Genomic DNA, 14,757 nt, shown 5'->3' with positions numbered 1-14,757 from the left:
CAACTTCAGGAGAAGGAGACCTAGGGCCCCCCGACGCAGGTTTACTAGGTCCAGCATCAGCAAAAGACATGACTCACAACAAATTATTAGCAAGGAAAATAAAGAGTTTGCTTGTTTACCTTAAAGAAAAACACTCGCCGGATCAAATACTCCGAAGATTAAGAAGAAGAAAACCCTTGAAAGTTTGGAGAGATGAAGATTTTAGAGAAAAATTTTCGAAAATAAAATGGAGGCCAAAATCACGGAATAACTACCCTATTTATAGAGAAAAGCCCATGAAGAAGGACCAATCAGGGCACAGCCCATGAAGCGTCAACCAATCAGCGAACACACACGTGTCGAGCATGCAACCGCGGAATGTCAATCGTCGCAACAGTTGAATGTCAATCAATGCAACAGTGACCAAACGTCTTCAACACGCCTATTCACATCTCTTCGACTGTTCATCTCCCTCAAACAAATTCCTAGGTATCTAGTCTCCGCCGGCTACCGATCAACCAAGACAGGAAGCACCGGCCGGGGGCAATCAAATTCAACCGGCGCTCTCAGCCCTGGTCTCGGCCAGCGTCTTGTTCTTTTCCACATCGGATACCCTTCACGCATCCATGTGGAGGGGGGATATGGTATATGGTACGGCCTAACAAGAGCCACGCCGATACACAAGAAGACACCGATACAGAAAAATTCGCGAAATTTACTTAGTGCAGAATATATGCTCAGCATACATCGGAGCCCATACCACGGCATAGACTACGCTGGGGGCAAATTGATGGGGCATATTCTGCACCGCTGACCAAGTCAACACACTGAGCAAGGTCAAAGATATCCACAAAGAAGTCAACGACTTAGATCGCTTAGCCGATGCAGCCCATCGGCTCGCTAGCTGTGGTCTCGGCATGGCAACCCGCCAGCCGGGGCACATATCCGCGTACTCACATCCAAGACCCTCGGCCGGCCTGCCGTAGGTCCATCGGCCGAGGGTAGAACGGTCTTTCCACCTGATAGCCACTTGGCCACTTGGCCACTACGTGACAAAAGGTGAAAGCTTATAAATACTCCTCAACCTTCATTGAGGAAAGGATCTCACAACTTAACCTAAATACACTATTCATCTGGTAATATCTTCCTTATCTCTCTACAATACATACCTAGCCAAGTAACACAACTTAAATCCTTTAAGTTTACTGACTTGGGCGTCGGAGTGAGTACGCTTGGCACAAAGCCAAGCCCTCAGTTCGTTCATTGTTGCAGGAGAAGCCGAGAGGAACGATAAAGACAAAAAGGGTCCAACTCAAGACATTATTCTACAAGCCACGGGTGGTAACGATACTTGCTCTGGAATTACACCCGGAACAATAATTGTATAATAATATTATTTTTAATAATTAAGTAATAATTTATATAATTAGTTTCAGTTAAATATCAATCTTATTTGGTGTGAAAACTATCAAATTTTCTCTCTTATACCGTTTACCAAGCTATAATATGTAATGTCTTTGTAGATTATTATCTAAAAAATCGCGCATTTGCGCGGGTTCTACACTAATTATATAAGTAATTATCTAAAAATATTAAATTTTAAGTACCGTACATGCACGGGGTCTAAACTAGTTAGGTACGGAGTACTACATAAATTCAAAATTTTGGATCAAAATCAATGGCCTGTTGCGGGAGTTATGCACTTATGCCCAAGTCGGTCAAGCAACTTACTCGTTTTATTGTAAGCTAAGCTTGGTGTAGTTGGTGATGGTCGCTTTATGAGGCAAAGGCAACGTCTTAAATACTAGCCTCTCTTTAGAAATTACATGGACCATTTTACATAAATACACCATGACTATTACAAGTTTCACGTGAACAAGAATTTTTTGCTTAATTAGCGTTATTAAGCAAACTAATTAGGTAATTAGTGTTGAGTTGAAACTATTTACGTTTATGGTGTCCACGTCATCACTTTTTTTTTTTTGCAGATTTTTCAACAAAGCCGCTAATGTTCTTAGCGGCTTTCCTTCTTTTTTTACTAGTCATTGAATTTCCACAATCCAGTGTACTGGACTCAAGAAATTGCGAGGATAACAGGCAAAGCCGCTGAAGTCTTTAGCGGCTTTGTCAACTTTTTTTTAAAAAAAAAATTTTACACCATAAGCCGCTAAGAAGTATAGCGGCTTTGATGCTTATATAAAAAAAAAAAACACGGGAATCTTCATTCATTCCATTGAACAAAAATAATCCCCAATTGCTCTTCAAACCCGGAACCCTAATGTGCGAAAAACCCAATTTCTCACCCAAAATCCACCAAATTTCTTTCAATCAATTCATCTCCATCAACCTAATTCATCCTATATTCATCTAAAGGTAATAATTCAACCCTAATTTACTAATTTCGTGCATACTTAAGTAATTCTTCCCCCAATTTAGTAATTATTTTGTGCTTAGTTTTGTAATTGTTTTTAGCTTAGTTTGTTACTTTGATAGTTCAAATTAGTAGCTTGGTTGATATAGTTTGTATTTAGTTTGATTATTTACAATGGAGATAAATAATTATCCATTGACTTGTTGGTGGAATGGTGAAGTAGAGGTAAATGGTGAAGATATTAGCTATAAGGGTGGTTGTGAAAGCTTTGTTATTGTTAATAGTACTATTAGTCTTAATGAGCTCAAGAGTGAAATATATGAGTCTTTAGAGGTGGATAAAACAAAATATGAGATTAATATCAAAATGAAATTCCCAAGTGTAAGAGGTTATAAAGTAGTATCCTTGAGTAATGATCGTAGTTTGAAAGCTATGTGGGCAAGTGTGTGTCAATCGAAAGCGGCATCGATGGATTTGTTTATTGAGTTGATGCCTCTTGAAATAACACAAACTACTACACAACCCTCTAATTTGTCATTCACAAATATGCTTAGTCAAGTTGAGGATCCAAATTGGTTTTTGTCTTTGTCATCTAATAATGTTGATGAAGCGCCCATTGATGGTAATATTTTTGGAGATGAAATTGAAAATGTGATTGAAGAGGAGGATGCAATGTTGTTGTTGAGTGATGATGATGATATGATAGACCTTGTTTCTCAACCATGTACTAACACCCAATTCATCAAGGTTCATGGTTTAGATGTTGATTATGTAAGTAGTTGGTATAAGTCAAGTGTGGCGCCATTTAAGAGTGGAGAGGAATTTATTGTTGGGCAAGAATTTGCAAGCAAAGAGATTTTGCGACAAGTTGTCACATCCTACAACGTTCTTAGAAACCAAGTTTATAAAATTACCGAATCAAGACCTCACACCGTGACTTATAAGTGTAATAGACAACCCTTAGCTTGTAGTTGGTATTTGAGAGCGAGTAAAAAAAACATTTCCATGGATGTTTTCACAATTGTGTCATACAAAGGTCCACATGAAGCGTCTTGTGTGGTTCGGAAACCATCTCTTGATCATCCAAATTTAAGGGGGGAGTTTATTAGCAATGCTATTAAGCATCTTGTGAAAGAAGATTGGGGGGCTAAGGTGAGTTTGTTAAGGGCATCCATAACAAAGGAATTCAACTTCAAGATTTCTTATTCGAAGACTTGGGTGGCTAAACAAAGAGCGATGGCGGAACTTTATGGAGACTGGGAGGAGTCTTATGCTTTTCTTCCTCGTTACCTAGATGCTTTAAAAGAGGCAAATCCGGGAACCGCTGTCCATTTTGTCAATAAGCCAACTAATGATCCCAACATCCAACTACTTGATAAAGTGTTTTGGTCATTTGGTCCCTCAATCAAAGGCTTCCCTCATTGTAGGCCCATTATTACCATAGATGGCACTCATCTATATGGCAAATATAAAGGGGTTATGTTGATTGCAATGGGAGTTGATGCAAATGACCAACTCTTTCCATTAGCATTTGCCATTGTTGAGAAGGAGGACTATGAGAATTGGAGTTGGTTTTTGGCTTGCATAAGACATTATGTGACACGGCGTAGAGGTCTTTGTGTCTTGTCCGACCGTCATCCGGGTATCTTAAAATCAATGAATGAAGTGGGGAGTGGTTGGGAAGAGCCATATGCTTTTCTTAGGTATTGTATTCGACATCATGCATCCAACATTAACTCGATGTTCAAAAATTCAGATTTGAAATCAGCTTTCACCGACACCGCTATGCAACACCAAATTAGAAAATTTGACTTAGGTATGGAGAAAATTGGTACGATCAATGCAAATGCTAGAGCTTTGTTAGAGAGTATCCCTCCAAGTAAGTGGTGTCTTGCTCATGATGGTGGTAAAAGATATGGTTTGAAGACAACAAATATGTGTGAATGTTTCAATGGTGTGCTAAAGGGGGTAAGATTTCTCCCAATTCAAGCCCTTGTAAAAGCCACTTTTACACGAGTTAACAAATATTTCGTTGATAGAAGAAAAATGACAAAGGATAGATTGCTAGGTGGTTTTAAATGGTCGGATAAAGTAACTAAGACACTTGATGAAATTGAAGAAATTGCCGCCCATCATGAAGTTAGTGAACACGATTTTGAGCAAGGCCTTTATCAAGTGACTACAAGTCAAGGTCATAGGCTTGGAAATCGTGGTGGAAGAAGTCACACGGTTCGATTGACGGAAAGGACTTGTACTTGTAATAAGTGGCAAAACTTTCATTATCCTTGTTCACATGTAATGGCGGTATGTCGTGCTTTTTCAATCGACGTGGATCAATATGTTGACCCATTATACTCTTCCGGGGAATATCATGGTTGTTATCGTGCAATCTTTCAACCTATTCCCGATGAGGGTTATTGGAAGACATGGACGGAGAAGAAATTATTTCCTAATGATTCTTGGATAAGAGGAAAGGGAAGACCGGTATCTAAAAGAATTCGCAATGAAATGGATGAGGTTTCGAGGTCTCCCGTTACTTGTAGTTTGTGCAATGCAGAGGGCCATAACAAGCGATCATGTGCAAGAAATAAATCTAGGGGGTAATTTTTGAAGTTATTTTTTCATTGTTTAACATTGAACTATTAAAAACTATGTTATTTTTTCTTGAAGTTTGACAATGTTAATATTTTTTGGATGTGTTTAGGTCAAATGGAGCCGGGTCCAGTAGATGATAGCATTCTGAAATTGCAAGAGAACCATAGAAGCTCGGTTATTTGGGAAGGAGAGGTAATTAACGGTTCTTTAAATTTAGTTTTATGTTTAAATAAATCCAGTGTTTACTTGTTGAACTTATTTTAAAACATATATGTTTATTTTTTTTTGAAGGATCTCCCGCCGCTAAAATGTAGAAATCATCTATATTCCAAATCTAAATTCACCGTAGACCCAGCTGTTGAGAATTTCATTAGTGGAACCCAGTTTCATGGTATTCATAGGTTAGCTTATGTTGTAGCTCGTCCTGATATGATAACCGCATTAGTTGAGCGTTGGAGACAAGAAACTCACACCTTTCATTTAACGGTCGGAGAAGCCACCATCACTTTGCAAGATGTTAATGTGTTGTTGGGTCTAAAGGTTGGGGGATTACCTATAACTGGTAAATCTGATTACTTTTGGCCTGAGTTATTGGAGCATCACTTAGGTATTAGACCACCACCTACTGCATTTAAGGGGAAAACTTTGAAACTTTCTTGGTTAAGGGCACATTTTCAAGGCCTACCACAAGATGCAACCCAGCAACATCTTCATGCACATGTGAAAGCTTATTTGTTATATTTGATCGGTACCGTGCTTTTTCCTGATAAAAGTGGCAATAGAGTACAATTAATTTACTTCCCTCTTTTGACAAATTTGGAAAGATTGAATGAATATAGTTGGGGAAGTGGAACACTTGCTTATTTGTATAGAAACTTGTGTACGGCATGTACAAGAGGAGCTATAGAAATTGGTGGTTGTCTTGTTCTAATGCAACTTTGGGCTTGGGAACGTATATCTATTGGTCGACCTACCATCATGAAATCAACTGTAGAGGAGCAAGCCGGGGTCGAATACCCTCTTGGTTCGCAAGTGGTGGAGGGTGTTGACCCACTTGGTTGTAGGTGGCTAAGAATACACCGGGCTTATAGGGATCACTTGATTGGTTTAATTCAATGTAGGCATGCTCTTGATACAATGACCGATACCATGTTCACTTGGGAACCCTACCCTACGGAGGTCCTTTCCCTTCTTCCCGCCATTTGTACCGAAGACCCTACTGAGTGGATTGTAAATGCACCACTCATTTGCTTTGAAGCCGTTGAGTGGCATTTTCCTAATAGGGTCGTTAGGCAATTTGGTTGGCATCCGACCATTCCCCCTATGTGTAAAACATCTAAAAAGTTGCATAAAATTGATCGTCGGGGAACTGCCAATGATTATGAGGACTTGCATAAAGAAAGCATTGTGAAGTGGAATAACCGCAAGAGTAGATTGACCCCGAGAGGTGTCCCTTACAATGGTTACCTTGACTACAATGATGCATACCTACAATGGTATCGTGCCATCACTCGTCTAGTAGTTAGTAACCTCAGTACCGAAACACAATCCAAAGACTTGTATGAGAAGAAACACAATTTCTATCCGAATGCGGCAGACAACATGCTACTTGTAAGTATTTCTTCAATTTTAACTTTAGCATTCTTTTAATTTTAGCAAGAAGAGACACAATTTCAATTTGTTTAGTATTAGTTTAATTTTAGCAAGAATTGTACTTGTTAAATTTTGCAGGCGGAGGGTCATCTATACAACTATAGGCATGCTACTACTATGCTTGGCAACATGCCGGAGGATGTTCCACTATCACATTTAGGCATGTTGCGAGAGATGCAGACAATGTCACTCGAATGCTTGCAACGCACGGGACACGGGAATCTAGTCCCACCCATTGAAACCGATCATCCAAGCCCTCAACGCCAACCTCCTCCTAGATATCATTTACGTCACTTGGAGCATAGGCTTACCCCTATCCGTGAGGAGGAGACACCTACCGGTTCAAGTTCAAGACCAAAGAAGACTCGCTCAAGATTAGGCTAATGTGCCAAGTAGTTTAGTTGGTTTAGTTTCTATGAATTTTAGTTGGTTAAGTTTGTATGAACATTAGTTGGTTTAGCTTGTATGAACCTTAGTTGGTTTATTTTGTATGAACTTTAGTTGGTTATCAATGAAATGATCCCCAATTTCCGGATTTCAATCCAATGTTTGGAGTGTATGTTTGGGCATTGTGTGATGGTGTGAATGTATGTGTGATGGTGTGAAGGAGTGAATGTTTGTGCAGGTAAACATGTATGTATGCAGGTGTGAAGGAGTGTGATGGTGTGAAAGACTAGGCAAGATGGTTTTTTTTTTCAAATCCGCACCTTAAGCCGCTAAGAACTACAGCGGCTTAGGTGGTTTGTTTTTTTTTTTTATACAAATTACACATAGCCGCTAAGAACTTCAGCGGCTTAGGCTGTATTTTTTGCATTTCCTGAGTCCAGTAGCTACTGGATTGTGCAAGTTTTTTTTTTCCCAAATTCACATACATAGCCGCTAAGAACCTCAGCGGCTTAGGTGTTTGCTTTTTTTTTTTTTGCTAATTACACAAAGCCGCTATACTTCTTAGCGGTTTATGGTGTAAAATTTTTTTTTTAAAAAAAGTTGACAAAGCCGCTAAAGACTTCAGCGGCTTTGCCTGTTATCCTCGCAATTTCTTGAGTCCAGTACACTGGATTGTGGAAATTCAATGACTAGTAAAAAAAGAAAGAAAGCCGCTAAGAAGATTAGCGGCTTTGTTGAAAAATCTGCAAAAAAAAATAAGTGATGACGTGGACACCATAAACGTAAATAGTTTCAACTCAACACTAATTACCTAATTAGTTTGCTTAATAACGCTAATTAAGCAAAAAATTCCGTGAACAAAGCATCAAAAAATTCAATGGACAAGGCTAGAAGCTTAAGAGTACGCCTAGTTCAAATTCATTTCAGATAATTAAAATATTATTCAGAACTCATCAAACATATACTTCCTCTGTCCCGGTCATTTGTTGTCCTTTTCCATATTAGGGTGTTTCAGTCATTTGTTGTCCTTTCTATTTTAAGAATGAACTTCATAAGCAATTTGATCATTCACATTCAATTTGTTCCACTTGTCATTTAGTAATTGGCTCATTCCTCTTTCTTTGGTCTTTGTGCCCAAACCAAATGACAACAATTGACCGGGACGGAGGGAGTATCACTTTATCAAGCATTTACTCAGAATTCAGTTACCTGAAATTTATCAGTAAGTTATTTTACTCACATAAGCTAGCTTATTCACTTGTATACAGTGGCGTACCCAAAATCGATAAAATGGGGGACAATTTTAGTGTTATATTTCTATTTTGTATGGAGTCTAAAAGACACCTAAAATTTTCAAGTCAAGCAAATGTAACAATAAAATACGTTTATTGTCCGGAAAACTGTGGAGTCTTCCTATATGTGAGAATTGAACGTCATTACTTGATAAATAAAGAACGAAATATAAAAACTCCTCATGTTATTTTACCAATTTATTTTACTCCTCATAGATCCTTCTTGTACTTATAAAATGAACTTTTTTTCCTCTAGTGGATGCAGCCTAGAGCCCTACACCAATTTTCATGGTTTTAACATCGTACTCCTCCATATAATTTCATTCATTTTTAAATAGGGGTACAACTGAAAACTTACTAGAAAAGGAATGGAAATTATTGAATAAATTGAAAGTTTGAAAGAATCCAATAATAGGAGAGAGGCAAAGTTTGACTGAAGGGAGGAGTCATTTAATTTAGGGCCACGCCCCCAAGATACGACTAAAGCCGCAAGACAAAACTGAAGTTGGCTATACAATAATATTACAATTTCAGTAAAACTTCATACTCTTCACGTATGGGTCGAAAATTAATACGACCAAGTTACCATCCTTGATCACTCTCTGTTGACTGAGTAACCAATTCCACGTGAAAAGTCAATAATGCTATTCGTTTGAAGACGTAACACTTGGCGTGAATTAGGCATTCAAATCTCTACCTTATATACGTAATTGTTCGTACAAGTTGTTACATAATGTTAATTTTATTCTTATCTTAAGATGGTCATATATATCTTTAAGATAAAACTTGTTAAGTACTACGCTACGGAGTATTTTTTATACAAAAATGCATGCTAGTTTTATTGCTCTTGGAAAGAGTGATAAATTACCTACATACACTGCTCTTTGAATTATAGTAGGTTGAGATAATTTTCTTGTTCTGCAAATAATGAGAGTTAATTATTTAGGGGCGAAACCGCATAATTATATGGTTAAACTTTTTACTTACTAATTTCGGAAAGGGGGGAGTAATATTGCGATAAATTTTAAAGAGATGAGGGATTATGAAAATGGGATAGACTATTAGTCTATTACTGAGGGAGAGATTACAAACTGGGATATATTATTTATTACTGATGGAGAAATTACAATTTACAAAGTACTCCCTCTGTCTTCATTTTGGGGTGTAATATTGAATAGTTGTCTCAAAGATAAATGTAAGGATTTAGTTGCAACAAACCAAAAAAAAAAAACATAAATAATCTGATAAATTGGAGGAAATGCGATAAATTCCTTTAGGAGCCCCTCCTTTTGAGTCGGAGGGAGTATTTTTATGGTGAGCAATGTTGTTAGGATCGGGATTCTACTTTGAATCGATGGGGAGGGTAGGATCGAATCGGTAGAATCGGATCGTAGAATCGTACGATTCTACAAATTCACTAAATATAGTTTTTTATTTGGTAAAAATATATAATTGAGGATTAAAACACTTATTTATACCCAAAATATTGATAATTAATGAGTTTAGTATCATTTCATGAACATAACTCTACAAATTAGATAAAATTTGGATTTTACGATGTCATTATATAAAAATATATTTTAATATGCTTACTATGGAGTCGGATCGTAGGATCGTAAGATAGTAGAATCGTATTATGATTCTATCTCTAGAAATCTTCAAATAAATAGGATCGTAAGATTCTACAAACATGATAGAATCGTAGGATACGGGATCGGTCAAACATTTTTGGATCGTAAAATCGTAGAATCATAGGATCGAATCGTGATTCTGACAACAATGAGGGTGAGTGTTACAAAAAATGATTGTACACGAAAATTGGGAGTTAGCAATACCCATCACTTGCAGGTTCCTCTGTTGACTACCTTTCAACAAATTAACAATTACCAATAATCAATCCTCTACAACAAACATAACCGTTGGTCCAATTAACACCACAAATAATCATTGATCGAGTAGAAATATGAGATCACCATTTTGGCATTTTGTTTAGGCGTACCATTAATTACTTCCCATAATCCTTTTAGTTATAATTAACCTTTCATTTCCTTGATTCAAGATTCAAGAACCAAAATCATCAACAAAACAATTCTCAGATTTGAGAGGCTGAGAGCTTATACCATCAACCAAACAAATTAAATTTGGTTATAACAAATCTATCTATATGTATAAATCATACGGAGTACTTGTGAGACCGTAAATACATATTATAGCTAAATTATTAATTCATTCGTAAACTACTTCGTATAATATAGTACTCCGATCCGTATATGAGCAACATCTAGTGACATTGTCGTCTGTGTATATAGAATAGTGCCTTTTTTCCCAGAAACAATTATATAAGACACGTTAAGAAGTAAAACAAATACTCTATGAAGTAACATTATAATACATATACATGAATAATAATGGTCCTAATAGTATCCTGCCTACTTTGTTTACGTAGGCTTAACCTGACTACGTGCACTCGATCAATGCATTTCTTTTCCCTGTACGAGTGTAGGCCTATCTCCTCTCTCGTATTTAGCTCATCAATCATAATTATTAATTATTGTAGCAGGATCGAATTATTGTAATTGTACCGCGATCAAAATTATTGTAATTGTACAACGACCGAATTATTGTACGGTAATGTTATTCACAGGCTCACAGCAGCATCAAGTATTTTCGAATGGAAGCATACAATAATCAGAAATTGGACCCATATTTGAAAGAAAAATTAAAAGTAGGGAAAGTATTAGTAATTTTCACTGTATTTTTGTATTTAGGCAAATTGTCATTGTAATTATTAACTCACATTTTGTCTCTGATTTCATCATCCAACTCCAGGCCATCATTTACCACAATTACTTCTTTAAAGAAAATGATAAGATGAAGAACAGTAACATACATAGAGCAAATTATAAGACCAACAATAATAACAGCAGCAGATTAGAGAATCATGAACAATGACATAATAAGCATACGTAAATTAAACATCATCATATAATTATCATACTCCGTTAATTAAATAAGCAGTCAATTAACTCCATAATAACTCCATAATCTAGCCTTGATTAACAAATAAAACCCTACAAATTCTTGGTCACATACTAATTTAAACTTCTTCAGCCTTGGGAATGGTGACAACAACACAAGAATCATGAACAATGACATAAGCCTGATGAAACAGCCCACCATTTTCCGGAAGCTTAACCAACTTACTGAACTTCTTCCCTGAGCACGTGATCTTCCCGGAGATGCTCAGCTTCATCACGTGACCCTCACATTGAACCACCGTGGCATTGACGAGATCACCCTTCTTCAGCAATGGAACCGAAACCCGAAGCACATACGCCGACTCAGACTCCGTCCAGTCAACTGACTCTCCGTCGTCTCCATCGCCGGTGAAGTATGATAAGGGTGATTTTAGAACTGATGGTACGGAAAATGTGGACCCCATTGAATATTTGGTTTTCTGGTTTTGTTTGTTTGTGGAATAGTGCTTCTGGTGGAGTGTACAGTGTACTGCTGCAGTGTGTGTGTGTGGGGTAAATCAGGTGAGGTGGTTGTACTATTTGTACTCGCTATTAATAATAGGATAGTGATAGGGCGCCACCGGGTGACGCACAAATTGGGTGCCACCCTCTCACAACCCTTTTTAATTGAAGGGGTCCCCACTCACCCCATGTGAGAGGGTGGCGCCCAAATTGGGTGTCACCGGGTGGCGCCCTTTCATTTTCCTTAATAATATCAAGGAATCAAGGAGGTTTGCCTTGGGAAACAAGGTAAGCTGAAAGAATTTGCGTTATTTTATGGGCTTTGGGTTGTAACAATGTTATTTTCGCTGGAATGGCCCAAGTATTCTGATTCTACTGCATCTTTGGTTGTAACACGACCCTTTTATTAAGAGGTCGTTTGGCTCACAATGGAAATTTCCGATAATTTTAGATTATATTTTATGTGAATTTGCAAAAATAGTTTGATTGCATGTACGGTGTACCCATGTAGAATTGGGTTGGACAGCTATTCATAAAGTTCTTTTCCAGCTTGGGATTATCTATAGTGTAACAATTTTGTTGGGCCGCTCACAATCTCCGTCATTGTAATAAAATAGGGATGCTAATAGTTGATACAAATGCCTAATTTAATTAATACCGTCATCAGAATCATATCAATAATTCTATTTTAAATTACCGATATATTTATATACTCTTTCCGTCTCGGTCATTTGTTTTTCATTTCTATTTTGAAGTGTCTCATTAATTCATTTGTTTACCTTTATACATTTCAGGAAGATTTTGTATGAGTAATTTGAACCCTAATGAGACTAATGTTCACTTGTCATTCACTAAGTACAACTATAAATGGTCAATATGGTCTCCTACTCTTTCCTTAGCCTTTCTGCCAAAAGTAAATGTAGAATAATGACCGGGATTGAAGGAGTAACTAATTTTAATTTGGTTTCTTCTAAGATTATTGTGGAATTTATGTTGAAGTAATGCAAGTGCTAACAATGTTGTTGTCTAGATTCATTGCATTATAGAGAAGTCTTTTATTGCCTCGTAATAGAATCTTTTCTTTCCATTAATTATATGATTATAGCCATAACTCCATGTTTATGGTGGTGATTATGCCACTAACTTTGCGATTATAGTGCTAATTAATCACTTTGACCATTTGGCTTTCCTCTTCAACCACTTTATATAAATATGAGAAGTTTGTAATCATTTGACCTTTGATGAAGTACCTAAAATGCAACATTTTAGAATTGCACTATGTTGGATATCTAGAAAGATATTGGATCGAACACAATGTAATGATTGACGACAAGGTGAGATCTATGCTGAGTAAATTTTTGACCTTTTATGGTGATCTTGTTTTAAGTCTATTGAGAAGACTATTATACCTTGTTTGTTGTGTAATCATACTACTTGTGCTCTTAATCTTGCAATATAAGATGAAGGGTAATTGTAGAACTATTATTAGCTATTACCCATTTGTTAGAGCATTATTTTTTTTTTGCTATTGTTTATCTTTAGCATAATGCTAATATCAACTTGATATTGCTGAAATTGATGTGTATAATGAATTATAGATGTCCACATTTTATGCATATTTGAGGAAGTTGATTGATAAAGAAATGTTCAAAAATTATTTATATGTGAGTGGTATGTGTGGAGATAGACTTGATGAAATCATCTAAGTGAGTGTGAAAAGTTGGCCTCTTTCTATGAAAGGGTAGGCTATCTCTCTACACCATTCATCAGAATTCCAAGATTCATCTGGCCATGAATTTGTTGAATTATATCGCGGAAGTCGTTTAGAACTTAAGGTGAAATATGTGATTGGAATTTACCCTTGAGTCTACGAGTTCAAGATTCGTTCACTCTCTAGATGATGAAAGAATTATTTCATTTCACTAACGTGTTAGTTCAAGTCGAAAGACACTAATACTAAAGTATTGATCCTTATTAATATGCTAAGAATCTTTGTCTTATCCTTTTGCATTAGTGGGGGATTGTTGGAGTTAATGCAAAGGCTAACAATGTTGTCTAGATTCATTGCATTATAAAGAAGCCTTCCATTACCTCGTAAGAGAATCTTCCACTAATTGCATTATTATAGCCATTAACTCCGTATTTATGGTGGTGGTTATGCCACTAAGTTGGTGAATATGGTGTTAATTAATAACTTTGACCTTTTGACTTTCATCTTTAACCACTACAAATATGAGAAGTTTATAGTCATTGACATACACGTCTTCCATAATCTTATACTACTTCTCAACGATTATTTTGAGCATAACATATGAGTTTCAACTCGTAATGGTTGAGTACACAACTTTTAAGAGTGTTGTGCAACCTTGGAGGACGACGCCCATATCGATTTGTATTGTAGTCGGGCTATTTCGTTTTTCATTAGGTGTCTCTCATACCATGACACGATAAACATTTCTTCTGTAAATATATCTTCGTCCCTATAGTGACCCTATATTTCCACTTTTTTTTTTTTTTTTTTTTTTTTGGAAATGTAAGCCTCTCATTAAATCATTAAAATGTCCCATACATCTATTACATACTCAAACTTTGCATCTTTGAATGTACAAAACTTCACAATTCGTCAATTCATTGATGCACTTTACTACTCTTAATTTCTACTTGACCTAGTCTCATTTTAACATCACATTTCACCTGTTGTACTAAGTTTGCTGGTCTTAGTACATATCCATCAATCTAGCACAAATTTTGCCTATTCCATATTTGATACATAAGATTAGCAAGAATGACCGCTACCTTCCTTTTGCAAGCATAATGCAATCTCCATTTAACCCACCATTTGATGCAATCCTATTCAAGAATGCTGATCCTGCCCTAACTTCAGGCACTGTCTGCTATATTCAAACCCCAAAAAACAAATGAACATGATTCTCCTCCTTGATCCCACATAACTCACAGCTGTTGACAGGTATAATCTGCATCCTAACCAAACGATCCTGGG

The 14,757-nt window shown here is 36.7% G+C and overlaps 2 protein-coding genes across 5 annotated transcripts; one reads left to right on the top strand and one right to left on the bottom strand.

Moving 5' to 3' along the window:
- Window positions 1–2,155: 2,155 nt before the first annotated feature.
- Window positions 2,156–7,126, top strand: LOC141605331 (serine/threonine-protein phosphatase 7 long form homolog). 4 transcript variants are annotated; one of them, XM_074424060.1, is made up of 4 exons: window positions 2,167–2,352; window positions 5,055–5,137; window positions 5,237–6,556; window positions 6,677–7,126. In XM_074424060.1, the coding sequence occupies exons 2-4, from the start codon at window positions 5,060–5,062 to the stop codon at window positions 6,980–6,982; spliced, it is 1,704 nt and encodes a 567-aa protein (XP_074280161.1). In that variant the 5' UTR covers window positions 2,167–2,352; window positions 5,055–5,059; the 3' UTR covers window positions 6,983–7,126. The 4 variants fall into 4 exon arrangements, 2 of the variants coding, with proteins under 2 accessions (XP_074280161.1, XP_074280156.1); XM_074424055.1 differs by lacking the exon at window positions 2,167–2,352 and adding an exon at window positions 4,765–4,950; XR_012526327.1 differs by lacking the exon at window positions 5,237–6,556 and having other exon boundaries at window positions 2,156–4,950; window positions 6,677–6,744.
- A 4,248-nt stretch (window positions 7,127–11,374) lies between these two features.
- LOC141646508 (uncharacterized) lies at window positions 11,375–11,719 on the bottom strand. The gene has a single exon (XM_074454380.1). It carries the CDS (start codon window positions 11,717–11,719, stop codon window positions 11,375–11,377), a length of 345 nt encoding a protein of 114 aa, XP_074310481.1.
- Between the last annotated feature and the right edge of the window lie 3,038 nt (window positions 11,720–14,757).

Source organism: Silene latifolia, chromosome 1 (assembly GCF_048544455.1).
Source record: "Silene latifolia isolate original U9 population chromosome 1, ASM4854445v1, whole genome shotgun sequence".
Classification (NCBI taxonomy): Eukaryota; Viridiplantae; Streptophyta; class Magnoliopsida; order Caryophyllales; family Caryophyllaceae; genus Silene; species Silene latifolia.
The sequence above is the reverse complement of the archived record's forward strand: the minus strand, read 5'-3'. Positions and strand labels throughout refer to the sequence as shown.